Here is a 24,904-nt window from a genome sequence, read left to right as displayed (position 1 = left end):
CAGTAAATGGATAAAGACAAGTCTAGGCTATGAGTACACAAAAGAACTGGGTGCCTGCTTCATGGTTCTTCCCTGTTGCCTTGCAGCATCCCTGCAGATGTGGCCCCATCCCATTGTGGGGATGCAGCCCTCGGGTATGAAGCACAGGGCAGATGCATCCCTGCCCAGCACACCACGGCAGCACAGAGCTATGCCATAAGAAGGGTCAGTGCCCTTTCACATGTCCTTTCTTGTTCACTTTATGTTTGCAAAAGGAGTCAACAGTGGGATATCACCGCATGACTCAGAACTGGAGCCATCCGTACTGTAAACAGCGGTTCCAGCTTCCACAGTGTTCTCCCCCACCAGCTGGTCTGGCAAGCTTTGCTGGGAGCCAGCAAGTCCAGAATGGAGCTTTCCTCTTTGAAGTGGTATCAGAGGAAGATGCAGTGCACCTGAGTGCTAGCTTATCCAGAAGTGAAATGCCATTCGCTTCTAGTAGCTCAGGATGGTTCACACCTCACGGTGTGTCCCACGGACATCAGTGGTCACCCCAGCATTTCAGGTTGTGCCTGGCTAGATCCCAGGCACCTAGAGCTTCCCAGCAGGTGACGCCCAGCCTCGGTGGCTCTGGTCTTTTCTCTGGGTGCCTCCTGGAAGGAGAAAAAGCACAGGGGGATAGGTCTTGCAGCAGGGAAGGAGTTAAGCAGCTGACCAGCTGCCGCCTGTGAGGCACTGAATTCCTCCCCCTGCAGCCCAGCAGCCAGCACTGGAACAGGCTATATTTAGAGGGCTGATAAAGGCTTGGTGCCGACAGTTGTCCTGCCCCTCGATGAAGAAGGCACAGGGAGAGAGGGGGGCAGTGGGGTTTCTCTCCCTTATACAGCTCCCTGCCAGGTTTCCTGCCCCGCTCTCAGGGCTCCTTTGCTGTGCCCCGACGGGGACGTAGCCCTTCATCCAGGCACAGGCGGTAAGTGCCATTTCCTTGCTCTCTGCCTCCCTGCTGCCCTGTCAGCTTGCTGCTTCCACCCAGGGAGGTGGCAGCGGATGTGTTTTCAAGCTCCAGGCCAAGCAACGGCCATCCTGGGTGAGCACGGCTGCCTCCCAGCAAAGGGCTACAAGGACAAAATCCTGAGAGTTAAGGCTGGCCAAAACCATGGCTTTGGCTTGGAACTGGAGGAGCGTTTCATGCTGGGGAGGTGAGGTCTCATGTTTCTTTCCCTGACGCTCTCCTGTCCCAGCCTGGCGGCATACAGCTCCATACAGAGACCATGCACAGGGGGGAGATAGAGTTTCTGCCCCGCCAGCCTTCCTCTTGGCCTCCTGTGTGCTTACTCACGGGGAAGGAAGGCCCTGATGCCTGCTGGGCACCAGCCAGCGAGCGGCACGAGGACGCAGGATCGGCAGGTGCCTTGGCAGAGAAGCCGACACGGCTCCTTGCACCACCGCCTTGCTTGGGAAGATATGCAAACGCTTCTGCCCACCCTGTGGCAGGGTTCACCACCAGCCTGGAGCTACACGTAACGGTGCTGTGTTGCAGGTTCCTCCCTTCCAGTGGAGCCTCCCTCAGCTGCCATGGCCAGCGGCGGGGATTCAGACAGCGAGCAAGTGGTGCCTGATGAAGAGAAGGATGGCTCAGACGTGAAAGCAGTGCAGGCCCACTACCTGCGCAGTCCTTCGCCCAGTCGGTGAGTGTGGTCTGCCTTTCTCTTCTTCTCTCTAAAAGCACATAGTCAATTTTTCTTCCCTCTATAAGGACCTGTGGATGTTTTATGTCTATGCTTGTCCTTTTTTTTTTCCCCAAGAAAGACGTAGGATCTTTAGATTTGGGTTTGGTTGAGAGCTATTTTTTAGCTGCAGGCATTGGGTACTGAACAGAAAGCTGTCATTGAGCAAGCAGTGAGTTAGTGCATGTAAAAAAAAAGCATGATTTACTCCTAAAACATGGAAAAAGGTCACAGAATCATGAAATCACTAAGGTTGGTAAAGACCTCCCAGATAATCTAGTCCAACGGTTCACCTACCACCAATATTGCCCACTAAACCATGTTCCTTAGTACCATATTTAAGTAACCCCTTTTACTCCTTTCCTAAGCAAAATGCTATGCAGGACTTTCTATACACTTTGAGATGCTTTAGCTGAAGGCAGGGAGGAGAGGTCTGTTTGAAAAAAATCTGCCCCAGTAACCTCTTCAATCAGGAGGCTATGAAACTTTTCACATTAGGACCCTCAGCTGTGGGACACTGCAGAAAAATGTAGGCAGAATGCTTATTTCATTTAATTACATGCATTCAAGAATTGTTTACGAAATTCACTGAGCTCATATAAAGTAAAACTAGGTGTTGATCTTCGTAAATCACTCTTCTTCTGTTGACCAGTCATTCAAAGTGAGCCCCCCCTTTCCCTTCCCTTTTCTGTCCTCCCCTCCTTTCTCCCCCTCCCCTCCCCTCTCCTCCCCCTTCTTTCAATGCCTCACCACTTTTTCAGAGAAGAAATGTTTCCTAATACCCAACCTGAGCCTCCCCTGCCACAACTTGAGACCATTCCCTCTTGTCCTATTGCTGTTACATGGGAGAAGAGGCTGATCCCCACCTCACCACAAACTCTTTTCAGACAGTTATAGAGAGCAATAAGGTCTCCCCCGAGCCTCCTCTTCTTCAGACCAATCCCAATGCCCTCAGCACTCCCCTTAAGACTTGTGCTCCAGAACCGCTGCCAGCTTTATTGCTCTTCTCTGAGGCTCCAGGGCCTTGATGTCTTTCTGGTAGTGGGGGCCCCACAACTGAACAGATTACTCGAGGTGCGGCCTCACCAGTGCTGAGCACAGGGGGATGATTACCTCCCTGCTCCTGCAGGCTACACTGTTTCTGATACAAGCCGGGATGCCATTGACCTTCTTGGCCACCAGTGCACACCGCTGGATCATGTTCAGCTGAGCGTGGACCAACATCCCTAGGTTCATTTCTTCCACACAGTCTTCCAGCCACTCTGCCCCAAGCCTGTAGTGTTGCCTGGGGTTGCTGTGACCAAAGTACAGGAGCTGGCACTTGGTATTGTTGAACTTCATCCTACTGGCCTTAGCGCAGTGATCCAGCCTGTACAGATCCCCTCTGTAGCACCTTCCTACCCTCAGGCAGATTGATGTTTCCTCCAAACTTGGTGCCATCTGCAAATGCTCAATCTGCTCATCCAGGTCATCAGATAATATTAAACAGAATGGACCCCTATACTGACCCTCTGAGGAACACTGCTAATGACAGTTTCAACCTTAATGCTTGAATTGCTTGTCATAAGCCAAAGGATGCATACAGACAATTAGATAACAGAAAACAAATGGCATTTTTGTATCATAATTAGTTTTAAATTGTTTAATAGGACAACATTCATGTCTGTCTGTTGAGGTGAGAGTTATTTGTGAGATTGTTTTATTTGATCCATCCCTCTTCCTGTCTCAAACCAGACATCTCTCTGCCTAAAACCTTCCCCACTGGCCTACTCTTCTGTACTCCCAGCTCACTGGAGCTCCTCTCCCTCAGGACCTTTTTTATATGGATTGAAAGGCATATTTGAAGCCTTTAGCTCTCCTCTGGAGAGCAGTGTGAGGGCTCAAGAAGAGCTGGGCTCCCATTCTGTCTATCATCAGTAGATCCTTTTTGCTCCAGTTCCCTCTTGTTGTCTTCTAGAATGGATATAAGGGTTAATGGGATCACGGGTCATGGAGATGGGATCCCAGCAGAGAGCATTTGCCTAATAGGAAGTGTGGTTGTTGGCAGGTACTCAATGATATCGGACACTGATACAGAAAGCATATTCATGGAGCCTATCCATCTGTCATCTGCTGTGGCTGCCAAACAAATAATCAATGAAGGTAAGAGGAGGAAATGTAAAAGAAGTATGTTCATAGTAGAGACTTGAGTTGCAATTGTTTTGCCTTTTACATTCAGAGACCTCAAAATGATAAAAAAGCCTTTATGAGCAAACCACGTCTGGGGCAGAGGTGAAAACCATGAAGAAATCATAGAATTATAGAATCATTAAAGTTTAAAAAACCTCTAAGATCATGTAGTCCAACCATCTACTCACCACCACCATGCCCACTATCCATGTTCCTTGGTGCCACATGTCCAGGGCTCTTGAACACATCCAGGGAAGGTTACTTCACCATATCTCTGGGCAGCAAATAATAATATACAGAAAGGTTTGGTGACTTCCTTTGAAGTTGTGGACTGAATCTGTGGCAGAATCATGTACTACATTGGTGGAAATGGTTTGGTTGCTAGTTGCTTGCTGCAGTAGTGTCTTCTTCCATTCTTTTGGGGCTAGAATGAGCATGCACTTTAACTCCCAACCCGTTGTATCTCTGGACTAAGAGGACTATACTCTTCCCATTTTAAAATCCTTCAGGCTATTAGGTAAGCATGTATGTGCATGCATTGCAGACAGGACAGTGTGAAGTCACAGGGAAAAAGAATTCACAAGCATTATTTTGGGAGCAAAGAATGTCAAGTTGTGTATTTGATTTGTTTTTACATGATTTTAGTTAATCGTCAGTTTGTTCCAGAACTGAAGACGAAGCACATCAAGGTAGATGCAGTGTGTCCCAAGATGTTAGAGTCTGCACAACAGTTGATGGTGGAAGACCTGTACAACCGAGTTAAGGAAAAGATTGATGACACCAGCTTGTTTAACACTCCATGTGTCATGGACTTGCAGAGGGCACTTGTAAAGGACAGGCTGGAGACTCCCAGAGATGCCGTGGATGAAGTCTGGCCTAATGTATTCATAGCAGAAAAGTGAGTGTCAGCCTTTGAATCAAGTTGCATGAGATTCCCAGTGAAGGTTGAGATGGAACCACTGAAGACACAACATATATTACATGAATCTAATACCTTTCATCCCTAAAAAGTCACAGTGTTTTTTTAGAATGTAAATCATCGAACCATGCAATCATTAAGGTTAGAAGAGACCACTAAGATCACCCAGTCTAACCACTATCCCATCTCCGCTGTATGTCCATATCCCTCAGTGCCACATCTACATGGTCTTGAATACCTCCAGGGACAGTGACTCCACTCTATCCTTGTGTAGCTGGTGCCACTGCCTCACTGCTCTTTCTGAACAACTTTGTGCCATCTGAATATGTGTTCACATATATATATGCTCGCATAGATCACATAGTGCAAAGATCTCTGTGTGCTGAGAAGTAAATACGTCTGGATAAGGATTCAGCAGCATTCCTATGCTATTTTAAAGCTTCAGAAAATGTAGCAGAAGAAAAGGAAAATGAGCCCAAATTGAGCTTTCCTTCTTGGAATTTGGCCTTGAAATTGGGACTAAAGTCCTTCTTGTGTAGAAGAAAATTGAAAAAGAAATACTATAGCAAATGTGGGATGGAAATGGCTAGGTTTCCTGTACACTGAGACACCTGTACAGGTGACCAGCACAAAATTAGAAGGGGATACAGTTTAAAACCTCAATTGTGGGATAATAAAAATGGAGAAATAAGTAAATGGCATGAACCTAAGATGGCAGGATGATTTTAAAATCAAGCTGAAGTTGAAACAGAGTGTGCAGCAATACTGATGAGTGCAGGTTTATCTTTTCCCAGTGAGTGTTGTAGAGAAATGTTTGCAGAACTCTCAAAAGACCTTATGGTCTCAGGGGAGCCACGTGCTGGATGAGTGACACAGACTGGGAATTGGGTAGCTCTGGCAGCACACAGCTTCCTTACTAGCTGAAATAGGAACACTGATATCTAACACCTTATTTTCTTTTCTGAAGGAGTGTTGCAGTGAACAAAAGTCGTTTGAAGAGGTTGGGCATTACACATGTCTTGAACGCAGCTCATGGTACAGGTGTATACACAGGACCAGATTTCTACAATGGTCTAAATATCCAATATATGGGCATTGAAGTGGATGATTTTCCAGATATGGATATCTCCAAACACTTCCATCCAGCTGCAGAGTTCATGGATGAAGCCCTGCTGACTTACAGAGGTAAGTCAAAAAGATTATACTACTTTGGAATGCTTGGGAATTAATGGATGGAAGTGCTACTCTGATAAACAGTGGATGCTACATTTTTAAGTGGGTAGAGGGTAGATTCATTGTTCTTTGTATCCAACTACTGTGGACACCTACTGTCCATTTCTGCGGTGCCTCATACAAAACAGAAAGCCATCTTCAATAGCTCACCACTATGAACAAGAGGAGGGACACTCTGCTCCTCCATGTTCTTACTCATAACTCCCATTTATTCCCTTTGCATATGTCTGATGCTCAGTTTGGGTCACTGTTGACTTCAGCTCACTAAGACAGCAAATCCAACTGCCCTCCAAGGAAGAGATGATTTTTTACTAGGCTAGTAAGTTGAACTAGATCACCAAGTGGTACCAAAGACTACACAGGGGAAGATGAAGGCAGACAGAAGAAAGAAAGAAGAGGAATGAGATCTCCCACTTTGGATGAGCTGTTAGATAGGCTTTACTGGCTGTTGAAACACATCAAAGACAACTAGGTCTCTTGTACTAAGATGTAAAATACATTTATTTGGAAAGTGTAGGAACAGATACATTAAGAAAATACCTATAGTAACACATCAGCAGTCAGGCAGGAGGTGTTTAAACTGGCTTCATTAAGCTTCAGTGCAAAGAGCACGTTGATAAATTGGAGTATATCAATCAGGGAACAATAATGTCACTTGTCTGCAGGTTAGGAAAGCCTCATTTATTCTCTTTGTATTCACAAGGCTTTTATTTAACTTTAATTTGCTATAAAACTATATTTAAAAACCAATCTTTTTGTGCCAAAGCTTAGGTTTTTTTGCAAGATATGGTTACTGTGTAAACACTGTGAAATACAGGAGATCATTCTGGCTCTCACTGTTTAGAGAACAGTGGGTCCCAAACTTTGGAGTAAGTACCTGTGTCAGCTTACTGGAGTCAAAATCAGCTCTCTTCCTCTAGTTGCTTGGTCCTTCTATTCTGAGATTTACTCTGGCTCTGGCCTCTAACCAGTCTACCTGTAACAGATTCGGTGTGCCCTGCAAAAGAGCAGATACGTGCTCTAGGGGGGAAAAAAAAAAAGAAGATTAAATTAATATAAAATTATATTTAAAAGTCCTAATTGATGTTATTTGTGTATCCCCGAATAATTTCCTGGAGGCTACCGCCAACAGCTCCCTTTTCACACATGGGAAAACTAAAGCCTGGAAAGCTTACATGTCTTACCCTATGTCAGCCTGGGAGTGAAGAATACTGCATCACTTTTCTTTCTAATACCTATTGTAAGCTTTTTGATTATTTGGAGAAATGATTTGTATAGGTGAAAATATGTTGTTTAGCTTGTTTTAAAATGTGCATGCCCACAGCTTTTGAAACTGATGTGGTTTTTGTTCATATGTATCTAGACTTCTACTGTTTTTAACAGTATTCAGAGAATGTATTTGTGCACAGCAACTTCTCTCTGTTTTAGAAATAGCTAATTACTTCTATGTTCAATGTCTGTAGGAAAAATCCTTGTCAGCAGTGAAATGGGAATCAGTCGCTCAGCTGTGCTGGTGGCTGCTTACTTGATGATCTATCACCATATGACCATTCTGGAGGCTCTGATGACTCTGAGAAAGAAGCGTGCCATTTACCCCAATGATGGCTTCCTCAAGCAGCTAAGGGAGCTTAACGAGCAATTATTGGAGGAACGAGAGCTGGAGCATACTGGAGATGAAGATGTTACTCCTAGTCAAAGTCCTGTCACCCACCCTGGGACATCTTCCCGGCTGTCTGGAGCTGAGGACTCCGAAAGTATCATAGGACCCAAAGCACACTCCATCACAGTAGAAGAAGAAGACAACATCAGCATGCTAAGTAGTTTTATGAGCTCTTCATCAGTGGGAAAAACTAGCTGGGTTTCAAAACGCTCCACCCTCATCAGTGAGGAGGAAGAGGAACAGTTATATGAGGAATGGAGGAAGAAACAAGGTCTACCTGCAAAGGAATCAGCAACTGAGCATGGAAAAAGAATGTCACCAAGGCTTCTGGCTCAGGAAGGGGAGCAATATGACGAGAATGTGGATCGGAGGATCCATGACTGGCAGCGCAGAAATGAGAAATACCAAATGAAGGGTCCACCCGGAGAGGAGGATGAAAATTCTAACATGGGAGGAAGACCTTACCGATCAGATGAATTCAGTGATGATGAGAGTGTAAGCAGTTTTGAGATCCGAACCTTAAAGCGACAGTTGGAAGCCAGCAGCTTTAGCAGGATGAGGAGGAGCCGCTCAGACTCCATGTCTTCAGAGAGCACTTGGGACATGTGGAACCAGAGGCTGATGGAGATTGAGAAGGAAGCTGTTCAGAGGTATCGTTCTAAGAATAAGAATGGTGGGGAGAGACAATCCCCAGAAACAGGAAGAAAGGAGAGGGATGTGGATGAGGAAAGTGTGTTGTCAGACTGTAGCTCCTTCTATAATTTCTGCCAAAAGAACAAAGACAAGTTGACTCCTCTAGAAAGATGGAAGATCAAGAGGATCCAGTTTGGCTTTCACAAGAAGGATTTAGAATCATCATCGTCTTCTGCACCATCTCCAGCAGAAGATGGCAGCCAGACTGGTGAGGAGGGGACTGAAGAGAAAAATTTCTCAGATGTTAACCTGAGTGCTTACCAGGCTTGGAAAATGAAGCGGCAGAAGAAGGTGGGCTCTGAAAGCAAGGAGGAATTTGTAGAGTTTGCCAAAAGTGAAGATTCTGCTTCAGCTAAAAAGAAGCAGAGACGTGTAGAGCTCCTTGAACGTTCAAAGAAAATTTTAGAAGAAAGCCAGTCCATGTGCAGCTGGGAGACAGACAGTACAATGAGTGGGAGTATCCCGCTGTCTGCTTTCTGGGCCTCAGCGCCTTCTGCGAATGGTGCTGAGGATGCAGCTTCTACACTGAGCATGAAGACAAATCATTCATCTTTATCACAGGCCAGGAGCAGCACTGGGACAGCACAGCCAAATATTCCCCTTCCCAATCTCCCAGTTGGCCCAGGTGACACGATATCTATGGCAAGCATTCAGAACTGGATTGCTAATGTGGTCAGTGAAACCATTGCTCAAAAGCAAAATGAGATCATGATGCTGTCCCGTCCATCGTCTGCAATGGCCTCCAGTGTAATGTCAGGAGACCTTGGCAGGCGTGTAGATGACGATAAGATTTCCCTTCTCAGTTCTCAATGTGGCTCATCTTTTTCTGCCTCTCATCTCGGTCAGCAGGATGTGCACAGGGCTGAGTCTCAGTCTGTCCTGTCTTGCAATACCTCTGTAAATGGGAGGGCAGAAGGGACTAGTTCGAACATGAAGACTATGCAAACAAGCAAACCACTGTATAGCCTCTTTGCCGATGATGTTGACCTAAAGAAACTCAGCAGGAAGGAGAAGGAGATGCAAATGGAAATGAGAGAGAAAATGTCAGATTACCAAATTGAAAAGGTGATAAGTGACAATAAACGCAGCACTCTATTTAAAAAAAAGGTGACCAAAGGTGAGCAAAGTGAAGTAGAAGGTGATGTGGAGAGTATAACGAACAACTACAGGCACCCATTGCAAGCAGATCTTGACAGAAATGATACAATCTTTACTCTATCCAGTCTATCTGCAAACACAGGTGCACTGAAGTCAGAAGTAGAGACTGATGTTACCAAGTGGCTCAGTAGTCTGAAAGCAGAAAAACAGTCATCATATCATGATCAAAGTGAGAATTTCAGAGAGAAATACAGCAGGTCATCCAAAGTAAGAGAGATGGATTCTGAAACATCCAGTTACAGATTCTCCAGATCCCAGAGAGAAGAGCTGGACAGTTCTTCCTATGAGTCAAAAGGAGATTCACTGAGAACCATGTCAAGATTTTCCTCTGCTTCGGCAAAAGAGGACAAAAAGATGTATAAGTTCACAAGGTCGAGGGTCACTGAGACAGCAAGTTCTGGTGAAAAAAGCCCGGAACTGCATGTTTTCAGCCAAACACCGGAATCATCCTTTGACTCCGAATCCCCTGAATCATCTACACAGAGTCGAGTCAGATCTCATCACGTGGAGGCGTGTGAAGAGGAGGCCATGTCAGACATGTCAGAATTTGGAGCTAAGAGAAAGTTCACTCAGAGCTTTTCAAAGTCTGAAGAGAATGGAAAGAAAGAGGCAAAAGTGGAACAAAGTGAAGAGAGATTTGCATCTAGACAGTTCTCCCAGTACAAGCGAAGTGTGCGTAAAGAGGAGGAAGAAGAATTGGATGATGATGCTATTATTGCTGCATGGAGAAGCCGACTAGAAGAAACTACAGCAAAACTCCGTCGGAGAAAGGAAGAGTGACCAAGGATCAGATTAGAGGAACACAAGCAGAGTGTAAGAGTCCTGGAATCACTCATCATTATATTTCTGATAATCCTTTGTGGTTTGCAGGGCATTTCCTGCAGATAGTTTTTTTTCTTAATCAAAAGCGATAAAGGGAAGAGGTCAAGTTTTGGAAGTGTTTGTGGTTTTTCAGAAAGAAGATGCTAGTATTAAATGATCAATGTAGGTAGGAACACAATGTTAGAAGCCAGGTGATGTTTCAGCAGCAAAGTAATGGTAGCACCTCCATTCAAAAGACCAATCACATCACATTTTGATTATTTCAATTTCCTAGTTTTGTTAAAGACCGAACATACATTTTTCTAGGATTTTTTTTCATCATAAAAGGCAGAAGCCAACAGCTTTTCCTAGGAACTTGAAGAGTTTCTGTCTTAATCAATTTTACTTGAGAAGATATTGCTAGAAAGGCTCCATTTTCTTTTCCAGTCTTATGAATGCCTACAGAAATAAGACTGTTCAGGAGAATACAGACACTATTTTCTTTCACTGAGTAGATGAAGTAAAGTCAAATGCTAGAAAAAAGAAAATGCCTCCTTCTTTTTAGAAGATCAAGGCAGTAATGAATGTATTCATGTGGTACAATATTTGTCCTTTAGATGGAATTACCTTTGCTTCATGGTTGGTTCCTGCAAATAACTTTGGGCCAACGTAGGAAAATGCGGTAATACTGCCAGCAGTCTAAAATCTACTTCAAGATTTAGAGTTAGGGTGAAGATTAGTGATAGTTTAGGCTAGGTTTCTGGAGCACTGGCTTCAACTTGTTGTTTGTATGCAGCTCAGCTGAGTCTGTGCTCTCATGTCTATAGTCAGATTGTCATGTCTTGATTTTCAAGACAATTACCTTATTGGAAAAGAGTGATACACAAACTGACCTCATAATAAAACAGTGTATAACTAAAATGTTGGTAGAAGACGGTGCAGAGACTTCTCTAAGGACAAAATGTACGTCTATTGAGTGTGGTGCTTTGAAGCTTGATTTAGGAGGTGGTGGGTTTAGTTGGCGTGTTGCAACTTTTTGTTACCGGCAACATCCTCCACCTCTCTCTTATAAACACCTCGGCCAGTTGTCCTGGGTTTCTTCTCTGGAGTTATTTGTTCCCTTTCTGGGCCCTCTGGCAGAACTGAATGTTAAACATCAGTGAAGGGATGATGCAACAGCACAGCATCACTCTCTCACAGAAAGTTGTCCTTCCTGTCTTCTCACTGTAATGCTTAGGGCTCAGTATACTGTTATGCTAGCGCCTCTCACTATTTTAATTGTGTAATATAGGTAGTAAGCTCCACAGAGTCTAGTTTTTGTCCTTCTCTGTATGATGCTACGCACGTCACCTATGCTATCTAAATAATGGTTACTAATAACAAAATGCAGGTGCCAATTTTCCTAAACTTAGCATCATTTACCTTGACTCTAACTCACTGATTAGACATTATCCCTGCTTCTCTGAAGATAAAGATTACTCTTTCTGACAGCCAGGACCAGGGCAAATGATAGCTGCGTATTGTCAGGTGAATGGAGTCTCAAAATCAGGTGATTGAACAATACCAAGCCTAGAAAAATAAGAAGAACATATTTTACTTGCGTCTTTTTTTTTTTATGAGTAAGCACAGATTTCATTTTTGAAGTACACAAGGAACATTGTCTTGTTAATGTTCCAGGCATTCAAAGGTGCTGCAAGGCTTATAGTGCACTGCTACTGCAATATAATACACAATACAATACAATACATCCCTTACTTCTGCATAGTTCTCTGAGGTTTTCCTTTAAAGTGGTGGCATTTCAGGCTTTGATCCACATTTGGAGATTTTACATTGAATTTCTGCAGTGTGCTAAAATAGGTATTTTCTGCTATTCTTCACCTCTGCTAAAGTTGCTCTGTGCGAAACAATGTGATGCTTATGCTTAATTGGAGCTTACTTTAATTTCAATTTTAAAAAGATCTCAAGCGTGAGTACAGGATCCGTCCTCTATCTTCTTACAGCAGTAAGTGGTTACTTTAGTTTTGATGGATCAAAGTGAAAGTGCACAACACCTTCAGGCAGTGAATCTGCTCTTTTACAAAGGCTGTTCCCTCTGAAAATCTCTCCTGCTTCCTAAGGCTGCTGCTGCTCTCGACAGAAACGCCTGTCCTCTGCAGGTACTGTAGGGGGCATCTCACACTGTAAAAGATGAGCATCATACGATGTAGTAATTGGTTTCATTTTGCACTGCACAGCACAGCCTTTGTTTGGGTAGCATTTTGATTTAAACAGTAATCCAGGTCTGCCGCACAAATAAATTATTCAAGACCGAGGGGCAGAATATGGTTCTGTAACCAGCCTGAGCCAAACCATCCTGATAGCGAGTTTTGACCCTTCTGGGAAAGGGTTAAGTGGGTTCTGCTGACTCACTGAGGTAGGTGGCTTATTAGTTCCCTTGTCTAAAAGAGAGATAAAAATGGCTTGCTGGGGAGAAGCCATCTAGGATACTGGCTGAGCAGTCATGAGGGAGAAGCCTTAGAAACAGCTGAACTTTATTTTCTTATTGCTTCTATCCTTGCTAATAAAGCCAAACCCCCAAAGCAATAAGGGGGTGGGGATAATTTTGGACTCCATTCAGTACATGGCCTGTGCTTGAAAGTGAGTTGGGAAAGGCTCCAGCTCACAAGTATAAATTACATGAAACAGTGACATAAAGACCTTGCATGGCGAAAATATTAAAGCATTCAGTCATAAGACCAATAACCAGGAGAGACAGAAATGAAGGGGTTGAAGGGAGGCTAGAAAGTCAGGTTTTAAGATTAGGTTTCAGAAGGCGATACAGAATCAGTGAAAGAGGAGAGGTTTGCACCAATTGTTTCGGGTGATCAGAGCCGCAGAGAGAATGTTTTTTCAGCAATGACACTTAGTTCTGACATTAGGCTAAAAGAGTAGGTAAGTATCCAAATTTATCTGGGAAGGATTTTTCAGCAAATATGCACTGGGGCTGATGTTTTTCTCAGCCTCACTTTGCTGCTGTAGGCAGGAAGGTGAGGGGATTTTTTTTATTTAGTGGAAGGTGAAAGTGCAAAGAGCATCCGTACAGTCAGTTAGGAATATAAACATAAGAACATCAGAAAGGCTATATGAGGTCGAACCAAAGGTCCATCTGGCTCAATATCCTGTCTCTGATGGAGACCAACAGTGAATACCTAGGGAAGAATATAAAAGCAGTGATACAAGTGATTTTTCCCCAGGATGATCTCCCCGCTTCCAGTCATTTGCAACTCAAGGACTTCCTGAGCCAAATGTGATATTTTTGTCTTTAATAGCCCTTGACAGATTTTCCTTCCATGGAGGTGCCTAATCATTTCTGAGTTATAGACATTATAGCCTTGTACCTGTTAGCCTCTATGATCTCTTCTGGCAAGAAGTTCTACACTTACTATGCACTGAGTGCTAAACCATCGCACACTCTTTCTGTTCTGAACCTGCTCCTTACCAGCCTACTTCAATGCCAAGATACAGATTCCTGATTAGAATCCACGTGACCCCCAAGATTTTACCCACTTCTATCATTATGTCCCACCCTAGCTGCCTGTTTTGCAGCCTAATGGAGTTTCTCATTTCTCCTATGGGAGCTGGTCCATGTCTCTGATTACTCTGACCACTGTTCTCTGAACCCTTTGTAGTTCTACTTTATCATGTTTGAGATGAGCGACCAAGTCCTCACACAGTATTCACAGTGCAGGTGCAGCAGGGATTTATCCTGTGGCACAATGGCCTCCTTTATTTTTCTCTGTACCTTCCCTATCATCTCGTAACAGTTTGCATGCTTTTTTGGCTGTTACTGAGCACCAAGGTGACATTTTCATTGAACTATTTATTATAGCCACAAAATCGTGCTGCTGGGTGGCAGTGGTCATCTCTGAGATCATCGTTTTATAGGCTAAATTTTCCTATGTGCAATGCTTTACATTTATTAATCTTGGACTTCATCTACCATTTTAGTGCTCAGTGTTTCAGTCTCATTAAGTCCTGTGTTTTTTTCACATTTTTACTACTCTTGTTTCCTTGATGTCCTTTGAAAAAAATGTAGAAACCCAGGTTTATGTGGAAAACAACGAAGTAAAGGAGGGATAGCAGGACAGAGAAACACATCTGATGTTGGTCTGAGTGAAATAAATAAGAAAATGATGAAAGAGAAATTGGAGATAGGAAGTACTGAAAAAGAGATATGAAGATATGAATAGGCAAATTACAGTGGATGAAAGTTATCTATGGGAGCCAAAGAGGCTGATGCCAAATATTCATCTGTTTACCTGTATAACAGTTTTGGTGAAAGACCATGGGGCAACCTCTGTGGGAAGGAGGGGGATGGTGGGATTTACAGAAATTATGGATTTCTGGGAAATTTGAAGAGGACTGGGAGAAATAGTGACAGATGTTGATGGGACATCAATGATAAAATGTGCTAGGTTGGGAATTCAAGAAGCAAGTTTAAAAGGAAGTGGAAGCATTGCCAGAAATAGTTACTCCTGGTGTATCAGCTGCCTGCTGCATGGCTGTACTGGCAGGGCAGGGCTATAGCCCATTTCCCCCCCCCTAGGATTTTCAGGGCAATTTGTTTTACTGCTTGTGGCTCTAGTTTAGACTGGGTAATTTTAAAAGGCATTTAGCACAATTTCGTTTTTATACAGCTCCTTGAGAAATGCTTACACATTAGTTGTAGTGGAGAGCTAGATGAATTATGAGACAAAAAGTTTTAGTTGGGGATGGTTATGCTGCATTGTCTGCATTTCCTTAAAAGGTTTAGCTGAAATATATTGGATATATACATTATAACGTGAAAACATAGTATCCATATAACCTTCCTAAATTTATAGACAATCTAGCAGAGATGCAGAAAGCATGGGATTAATACAGTCTAGGGCTCGGAAACAGAAACTGCATGCTCATACACTCCAGCAAAATCTCTGTGAAGGCTCCCTGCTCACTCTATGGAATTTCATTTGCCATTCAGAAAAACCAAACTGTGTTAATTTTCTGCCTATTCGGTTGTGAAGGAACTTCCAAAAATGTAAACCATGTGTAACAAATAAACAGTTCTCCAGAGAGATGGGATCATCGCTCTAAATGGTGTGTGAATTGCCCCAGTCTTCTCAGAAAGGTGTTCACTTCTTTGTCTGGGAGTAATCAGTTAAATGCCAACAAGATTTGTTATATTGCTCCTTGTGTAAAAAGTGGATAGAGGTTAAAAGTCGGTTGTGTTGAGGTGTGGGATTAGGCTGCTTACATTGCTGGTACCAGCATAATCCGTTTAAATGAGTGCTCTGTCATTTTGGCTAACCCTATGAACATACATTTTTTGGATATGGAAGAAGTTTATCTTTTTTTTTTCCTTCTGGACTGCCTTTTGCTTTTCGGTACATTATATTTTATTCAGGAGCTGATTTCATGTTACTTCCTTTTCTCCCTCTGCTACAGTTGTTCAGTATCTTCTGAGCTCGGTGTTTTTCTGCGACTGCTGTTCCCCTACCAGAGGGTGCATTTGCACCCACTCCCACACATGCACACATACATACACAGACACAAACTGAACACATCATTTATGAATCATAAGAGCAGGCGACAGTATGGTTTCATTCCTCCCTACGACCAACAGGTTAAAGTAAATGTTGGAATGTCTATGTCAAGCCATCCAGATGTGGTGGTGCAAAAATAACCTTAGAGAGGAGGAGAAGGGACAGTCCGTGCTTTGAGCCTTCCCCTATCTATTGTGTTTCAAGGATATTTGTTATCTTTAAAATAGATAAACCTAATCCATGTGCAAAAAATGTAACTGCTCCCGCAGCAGATTCCAACCTGGGGAATTTTAGACAGAGTAGTTAACTTTTAGTTAAGGCATGGGTGTCCTGGAAGACAGAGATGAGTGTAATGGGAAACTAGCTTCATTGTTAACTGTGGAGAGAACAATGTCTCTCTATAATCAATCAATCAATCAATCACTTAGTGTTTTCCAGTGCACCCTTCATGCCAACATGCCTGAATGCTTTACGGTCATTAAATTAAATCAAAGAACACACCACAAAATGGACAAGGCCAGATCAATAAATCTTGAAACCTGATTCAAACTTACCAAGGACCTGAACAAGCAGCCACGGAAGAAAGAACAAATCCATTCAGAAGGGCATGTACATAGGCATAAAACTGAACCAAGACATAGGAGATGTTAGGTAGAAGACAGAAATGTTTAAAGGAACCGATCATTTTTATGGCATCACCCGACTACCAACAGCATCTATCACCCAAAGCTCACAGTCCTATAGTCTTTTTGGACTTCTGAGTGACATTAGAAAACGACTGTTGTGGCAATAACTGATTACAACTGAACAGATAGCTGAATGCTTCAGGTCACATACTGCCAGAGACATACCTAACTTCAAAGGTTAAGCTGTTTCTGATCTCTACATTTGATTATTGCAGGACACAGTATCAAAGAAAGATGCAGCACGCATCAGTTGGTGTTAAAGATCGTATGACTTCACACATCTTCATGGATCATCCTAGCAATCTGATCTTTGTAATGACTGTATTGAATGCAGATCTGGTCCAAGGCCTTTTGCTGGTCTGGTAGATCATCTCTCTCTCCTTGTTGGAGAGGAGAGCTTTATGATACCACAATATCCTTTATGAAACTGCCAATTAATGGGAAGCTTTATACATTGCACTCGTAGAAATTCCTCAGTCACTGCCATAACCTATGAAGGTTTGCTCACAGGGCAGATAAAATGACCACAGGCCTAAGTACTTCCAAAATTAAATGCAAAATCTAGTTCTTCAACTTAACCTTCCCTCCCTCGATAATTTTGCAAGGCATGTGCTGCTTATTCTGTGAATTGGATCAGAAGTACTGCCTGGAGGCAAAGGGTCAGAGGAGATTCCACATATGAAAAGCAGGAGGCCCTCAAGAGGGTGCAACCTCAGTTGCTGAACAGACACCAAAATAGGATGGATGAAAGCCCACATGAAACTCAGGTATGTGAGCAAGCAGAAGCTGACAGTCGCCCCTCAGGAATGCAGTATAAAGCTTTCACTTCTGCAGGAGACGAGATCTGAAAGTCTGCTTCTTGGGAGCAATCAGACCTGACCTGTTGCATGGTGCTGCAGTCGCATAATTGAATAGTTGTCTTGATTCATCCCAAAGTGAGTGTTCTTGGTGGTAGCAGACGTATAAAATTTGTAAGTCATTAGGGATAAAAGGGCCTATGCAAGGAAAGGTCAGACATTATCCTCATGACCGACAGAAGGGGTCCATATTAAAACAAAGAAGGTATTTGATTTTCTTTTGAACGTGGGCAGATGATTCAGACCCACCTGCCCTTCATATGCTCTGTCTCTCCCCTTCCCATCTCCTCTCTTTTGAAACAGATTTGAGTCCATCCACTTTCATATTTTCAAACAAAACTCATAAAAGGGCCATAAATATCATGACTCGCTAAAATGAAAGCTGTTTTCTTCTCCTCCCAGGAGACTCCCGCCTGAGAGAGAGACAGAAAGAGTTCACCTCTTTGAAAATTCCCTCTTCAGCTGAAGTAAAGCTGGTATCTAAGAACAGTCTTCAAGGCTTTGTTCTTATCATCTTGACCTGGCTTTGTACCGGCTTCTCTCTGTATTGCCTGTGGAAGTGTGAAGGACGGGGCGAGGGGAAGGAATTTTGGCTATCACTGGCAGAGCAAGGGTCATGCTTGGAAAAGGGATCTCATTGTGGTTTCAGAAAATGTTATAAACCCAGCACACCGGCAGAAAGAATGAAGAAGCTCATTCCCCTGCTAGATCAGACCAGTGATCCACCCCTTTTCTCTCTGATGTTGGCCAGAACAAGATGCATCTTAGAAGGTCTAAAGAAAGCCTAAGTGGGCAATTATGGGATAACCTGCCCTGAGTCGAATTTTTCTCCCTGCCTGGCCCAAAGTCCTCCTTCATCTCTCTGCCTTGGCTAGAGTTCAAGTTTCTTCCCTGAAGCATGACGGCTTCTCTCCCTTCCAAACTGCTTTTCATCCTGGCCTGTCTAATGCAGCTGCCTGTGACAGTGTTGTGATGGGATGTATAGGTCTTGTCCATTGAGAGCCTGTGACAGATCATAGCCTTACTGGAAAGAGAGACAGAGAGGTGAAGAGCAGGCAAGGGAGAGGAGCATAAACTCAGATGAAATATCCATCAGGAAGATGGAAAGAAGAGTGAATGGCTCAGAAGCTAATTGCTGCCTGCTGACCTGGGCTGTGCAGATAGCTTGCAAGTGAGCATTTTGGCTTTTCAGAAATTTCAGCCTGGAGCGCACTAGGAAATTCAGCTCTTGGTTGAAGCTAATGTTCAACAGTGCTTCCCCTTATTTATGCATGTGTGTGTGTATAATAAATATGTATTTTTTACAGCTGTGGAAGTATTAGAGTAGTCCTGAGAAAATTATTCTGTTTCATCCTGGGGGAGCTTTTTCTTACACTTCAGTTCATTACTCATTTCTGGAAAGAAGTACTGGAGTAACCAGGAGCTACTAGACATTAAACAGGAATTAAAAACAGGTTATTCTTCTATTTCTGCCTGACTTAGGAACCCAAAGCCAGGTGCTCCTCTGTATGTAGGACCTCATCTCTGTCGTATGAAGAGGGATGGCTGCTCATATATTCCAGGTAGAGCAAAGATCTTATCTGATAGGCTAGGGTCTCCAACCAATAAAATAAAATAAAACATAGAATTATAAATAAGTTAATCTAAACCAGTGTGGAACCTCATTTGAGCTTATTTCTTCTTCACAACAAAAAAGGAATAACCCTTATGAGATGATACTGTAAACAACAGAAAACAAGGCTGTCTCTTGGAAAGTATTTCCTTTGCTAAATCCTATGGATCAGCTTATAAGCTGTTTTTTTTTCTGTATGCATCCTTAACACTGGGGAGTAATATTATTTTTCCTATCAGCTCACTGGAGAGGCAGCTGGGATAATTCCAACAGCAGACCTCTGGCAGAGCTTTGCATCTTCTCCTTCCTGAAGTGATCCATGCCCAGGCTTTCTCAGTGCTGGCTAACAGATTTCCCCCCCACTGGATACACAAGATGCCAGAAATGCAGCAGTTTAGTGCCAGTCAATTCTCATGCTAGATTTTCTCTGATGAGTAGACACCCAGGTGAGGCTTTTACTTACAGTCTGTAGCACAACAGAGCAATTACCCTTTTAAGCTGCCATTTACAAGTTCAAACAACTTGTTTCTTCTAAACTTGTAACACAGTGCCACTGCCTTGTATGGATGGGGTGATAGGAATAATATGTCACTGTCTTGATCTCATACATGTGTCCACAGCTTGGTCTGATGACAGCCACATACAGTAAAATAACTCCTCACGCTGTCTGCACTCTCTCCCCTCTGTCCACAACTGAGTTCCCTTTATAACTCCACTTCTGCTACAATGACAGCAATGCAGCTACTTCAAGTGCATAGAAATGGAGACTAACTTGCCTATTATTCTTCCCAGTCACCTTTCTCCTTGTCTCTTCTTCAGTTGTGAATGTCTTGGAAAAGAGATCATCCTTGAGTGGCACCTGGACATTCCTTTGCTCTGTGGGAGAGATACAGTAAATAAAATATGATGCTTGATTCCATTTTCACTATAAAAAAGGAGCCACGTTATGACCTGATTTGGTATGACTATACTGTAAATAGGCCATAAACAGTCAAAGGGAAAATAACCCGCAATATTCACACCATTGAGAGACTGTGTATTGGTAATCACTTTTTCTCCCTGCTGTTCAAAATATTTTCTAAGTGTCCCTGAAACTGCATTGATAGCAAAATGTGGCCCAGTTCAGGGGCTTTAATAGTATTGCTAAGTGGAAGTGATTTTTCTCCTAGAAATTTTCAGTGAAATAGTCTCTATTTTGCAAAAATGAAATCATAGCTATTTCACTACAAAAACATTAGGAAAAGGCAGAGACCATCAAAAGTATTTCTGCGAAGTCAGTCCCATGTTTCCAAAAATGTTGTCCAATTAAGGAAAAAGTACTAATGTTGTAAATAGAGCGGCATTCCTATGCAAAGATGTCAAAGAGATTTTTTCAGTGTTCGTTGCTGACGCTAACAGGGAATTTACCTTCCATTTTATGCATGGGGGAACAAGAGCAGATTTTTTTTTACCTCTAGCTCATTTTTTCACTTTTTTTTTTTTTAATAGTTGTCATACTTTCTTCACCATGCAGAGAATGAGGATTTCAAACAAGTGTTTTAATTCACCGTTACAACCACAAGTCTTTTTCATGGAGAACTGTGCTACCCCTGGCTATCGTGATGCTACAGGAGAGCTGCACCTAATGACCACTTTATTGAATCCTAGAATCATTGAGGTTGGAAAAGACCATTAAGATCACCATTAAGATCCAACCACCGTCCCATCCCCACCATGCTCACTAACTACGTCCCTCAGTGCCACCTCTACACGGTTCTTGTACACCTCCAGAAACAGTGATCTCATCACCTCCCTGGGCAGCCTGTGCCAGCCTTGATGCAGACAGGATTCTCTTTGTGGGGAAGGTCTTTTTTATTTATTTATTTATTTAGGCCTGATATTTATACAAAACATTGCCAAATATTTCCTCTTCGTGACCTCCCTTTATTTCTTAGCATCCTTTTGGACTTTTTGATACGATAAATTAATATCTAAGGGTGTTGTTATGTACTGTTACTCCATCAGTATCCAAAGGCCTCCACTAGCACCGTTTTAATATGTAGAGCATGCAGCACAATTCAAGATGTTCTCACCCTAAGAGAGCTTCAAATTAAATGAACAAAACAGACCCAGGTTGGGAGAAAGAGATGTGTCTGGCAACATATTTGATACCCAGTGACTGAGCCCAATATTGCAGAAGAACAGAGGAAGACCTTGGAAAAGTTCAAAAGACTGAAAATTCAACTCACTAACAAAGTCATTCTCCTTGAGCAATCACTCAGCTGTATGTGGCACAATTAAACAGTTGCTGGCCTCAAGAGAGCACAAGCGTGACTCTAAACTAGCGATTAAGTGTTCACTGGAGAGGGGGAGACATATGTTCCAGGCCTCTTTCCAGAGAATATACAACGTGAGAGAGTTAAGGATTCATTAGTGCACGCTTATCCTCTCCCATGTGAGTGTTCCTAACTGCTAGCCACCAAGCTGCGCTTCGTCTTTCCGGCCAAAAGAATACTGAAATAATCTATCTGAAGAGAAATAGTTGATGTGGGACTCATTAGCAGCCCCTCTTTCATACCAGAACAGACAACAGCACAGGAAAAGAGCATCCATATGCGCATGGAAACAGATTCACCTTCTCCTGGCAAGTTAAAGCACCATCTCCCATCTTCTGAGGTGCCTGAATACCAAGTGGAAAAAGGGTGCTCACATGCTGTGTCTTGAGTTGGTGTCAGAACCTCAGGTAAAGCTCAGGGCTCTGGGAACAGGTTGGAAAAAAATGCTTTGTTGCAGCCTCATGTGTACTACTTAATCAGGGTGATTGCAGGCTGCTGCCAGAAGCAGTGGTGACATCCCCTCTGCTTGCATTCTCCAGCCTCCCGGCAGCACTGTGACATCACATTTCTGACATCATGTCACAGTGATGTGGGTGTGGGGTACACTGGGATAACTTGTTGATTTGGTGCCTGGATCATCTTTTGGCTCCAGGTCATGCTGTGGTGTTGCAGGCATTTTCAGATCCAAGTGCAGGCTGTCCCCTGGATGGGGCATCCATTCCTAGCAAAACTGGCACCTTTACATGTGTTTTTCTGTTTGAGAAATGATTCACATACAGTCAGATGGCTCTGGCTCTGCATGGCAGATTGCTTGCTGCCAGAGCATAGCAGCAATTTGGCTAGAATCACCTGCTGAGCACAGGTCTTCTTTAACATTTAGCATTTCCTTAGCTTTTAACAGCACAACACAGATACACAGATCCAGCCTTTCTTTTTGCTTTATCCTTCTCTCCTGAGATTTAAGTCTGCTGATGCATCTGGAGTTCTAAAGCTCAATGTAGATGGGCCATAAATGGGCCCAAAGTCAGCCCTCGGCCCTAAGCGTGGCAGTCACAGCTCATAATTATACTCTAGCATTAATTCTGCCACTTTTCAACCTTTAAGTTTGGAAAGTAGTAGGCTGACAACACAGAACCGTGTGCCTTTTTGTGTCTGTGCTGAGGTTAGGCCTGATGAGAGATTGTCTTGTAATGTCATGGTGCTGGAATGGGAGGGCTCTGAGGACAAGGACCTGCTGTGAGAGAAGTGTTTTGCCAAAAGGTGTGCAGCAGGAACAGGATGAGAAAGATGTAGCACGCTGCAGAGGACACAAAAAGGCTCTCTCTGCTCCCTTAACCTACCACTCAGGCTACATACCATAAAACACATTCCTTGCAAGATCAGAATAAGATGGTGTTTGGCTTAAACCTAACCCTGCTTCTGATTGTAAATTAGGTCTGTCCTCCAACGTATTTATTTTATTCTGTTGCTTTCCTCTCTGTGAAACCTTTCCTTGATTGCTCCTCTGGCGTTAATCTGGCTCTGACTGGTGGAAATCAAGAACTCTGCCCACGTCACAGGCTCTAAGAATCAGATCCTTGGTATCTTGCTGTAGGTATCTTGCAACCTTGGCCGAGGGCAGCGGGGACTCACAGAACCCCACCTAGAGCACACCTGCACAGCATTTTTTCCCACCCTCTCCTGCACAATTATTTAGGGAAACCTATTACTCTAGGCCAGAACTGCTACGTTAATAACATCCACTGTTTAAGCCTTTCACTCAGGTCATTTCCTTGCAGCGGAAACCCGCACACTGTCAAAGTTGACAGTGCTACGGCGGTTTATTGCACCAGAAGACCTGGCCTTTTCTTCCCTCCCATCTCCCGAGCTTGGCTGCTCCCATTATATGAACCCTGGTTCTCAACTGTCCTTAATAAAATCTCCGTGCTCCATATGCTCCCTCAGCCTCACTTTGATTAGCGCTCCTGCAGTCTTCCTCACTGCTGACGTCGGCTGCGTGCACAGCTCTTCAATTTCCCGACAGCCCTTTTCAAACACTGGCTTTTAATCAGGCTCTGTTTTACCAGCACTTCCTTCTCTCACAGTGCTTTTGAAGCAGTGCTGCTGTTAGTGGTGGTGTTCCTTCTCCACTGCCCTTTTTTGTTGTTTCCATACAGAATTTCTTACTCTTCAGATGTCCTTTTATTTTTTTTTTTTCCAGTTTCCTTTTTTTCTGTGCTGCGATCCTAATTTCCTTCAGGATTTCTCCTTCCCCTCCTGGGAAATTTCTCTCTATTTCTGGCATCTGTCCTTCCTAACCCTTCCCACTTATTTTTTTTTTTTCCTTCCAAAGACGGGGGGAAAGAAGAAAAGAATCCATTTAATATTTTTCTGTAGTAACGTCTATCTCATCTGTCAATAAATTACCCTTTGCCATCTCCGGGAGACCCCTTTGTCTCCCTTCAGTGACCTTATTCTGTACCTTGCCTGTTTTTTTTAAGGGAGGATGCAATATCCCTGGGCTGTCATTCCATGAAGAACAGCTGTCATTCCTCCCATAGTGTATGCGTATGTGTCTGAGGAGGGAGAGGAAAGGGAGGGGGGAATTAGAGGAAGACAGGGAGCTGCCACTGGGAAATATGATGGTCTTGTTCACAGTGGTTAATGTTTTTTCATTCACGATATTCACCTGGCAATGCTGTCTCTTTCTTCTAGTGGCTTTAGACATTCATTTTATGATTAACATAAATCTAACATATTTGAAACATAGAATATTTATTAGTGTTCATTAAACACTTTTTTTTGAAGTCACTATGCATATATTTTTTACATTTATAAATGCTTTACACTCTCTACAGCTATGAATGCTATATCGGTGTCAGAATTGCAGTCTGTTACTACAGAGTAGGATTCAGAAAGCGTATCCATGTGGCTAAAATACATACGACTTGTCCAAGCATTTTCAGTGTTAGAAACCGAAATGCTCACTGATAGGGTTAAAGAGCACGGTGTAGTCCTGCATGCAACTAGCTGGCTGTGTAGACCTGCATGAGGAAGAGATTGGTCCTTGAATGCAGCAATTTCTGCCCTTCCCTTGCCCCTCCTTGCGCTCTGTGAAGCACTGCAGCCGCCCAGAGAGGTCATAGCGCAGCGTTCCCTGTCTCGCTCATGATCCAAGGGCTGCTTCACACTGGTCACACGTTGCACAGATGCAAGCCCCTGTCTTTCTGCCTCCATCCCTCTGCACAATATAATCATAAATTTTAAACGTCTGTATAAGCAAACAATACCTTTAAAGAAATAAAAGAAGTGAAAAAAACTGCTGAAGATGGCCTCACCTCTGCAGTGTCTGGTAATTACACTGCTAAATGCATTTACTCCCACAGTATATCTATGTGAAAATATCTACTTAAAATAAAGAAACATAATCATTGACATTATGCAGGTGTCCAGCAGAATCTCAGAAGCTCTGTCCAAAGTGACACGATGGTAGAAAAACCAGCAGCTGGCCCTCATCCTCCAAGCATCTGAGTCAAAAGCCTGGTGTGATGCATC

General features: G+C 43.3%; 1 protein-coding gene across 3 annotated transcripts; it reads left to right on the top strand.

Moving 5' to 3' along the window:
* The first annotated feature begins 772 nt into the window (after nt 1-772).
* DUSP27 (dual specificity phosphatase 27, atypical) lies at nt 773-21,700 on the top strand. Of its 3 annotated transcripts, XM_019619936.2 has the most exons (7): nt 773-949; nt 1,520-1,667; nt 3,754-3,848; nt 4,521-4,773; nt 5,762-5,979; nt 7,491-10,351; nt 20,544-21,700. In XM_019619936.2, exons 2-6 carry the CDS (start codon nt 1,555-1,557, stop codon nt 10,316-10,318), a joined length of 3,507 nt encoding a protein of 1,168 aa, XP_019475481.1. In that variant the 5' UTR covers nt 773-949; nt 1,520-1,554; the 3' UTR covers nt 10,319-10,351; nt 20,544-21,700. The 3 variants fall into 3 exon arrangements, with proteins under 3 accessions (XP_019475481.1, XP_019475471.1, XP_003202896.1); XM_019619926.2 differs by lacking the exon at nt 20,544-21,700 and having other exon boundaries at nt 7,491-11,352; XM_003202848.4 differs by lacking the exon at nt 20,544-21,700 and having other exon boundaries at nt 774-949; nt 4,542-4,773; nt 7,491-11,352.
* The last annotated feature ends 3,204 nt before the right edge of the window (nt 21,701-24,904 follow it).

Source organism: Meleagris gallopavo, chromosome 1, assembly GCF_000146605.3.
Source record: "Meleagris gallopavo isolate NT-WF06-2002-E0010 breed Aviagen turkey brand Nicholas breeding stock chromosome 1, Turkey_5.1, whole genome shotgun sequence".
Taxonomy (NCBI): domain Eukaryota; kingdom Metazoa; phylum Chordata; class Aves; order Galliformes; family Phasianidae; genus Meleagris; species Meleagris gallopavo.
This window is presented reverse-complemented; position numbering and strand designations above follow the sequence as displayed.

Coding starts and splice junctions, on each gene's coding strand:
- DUSP27 (XM_019619936.2), top strand. CDS start 1,555: ATGGCCAGCGGCGGGGATTCAGACAGCGAGCAAGTGGTGCCTGATGAA. Junction 4,774..5,761: donor AATGTATTCATAGCAGAAAA/GTGAGTGTCAGC, acceptor TCTTTTCTGAAG/GAGTGTTGCAGTGAACAAAA. Junction 5,980..7,490: donor AGCCCTGCTGACTTACAGAG/GTAAGTCAAAAA, acceptor CAATGTCTGTAG/GAAAAATCCTTGTCAGCAGT.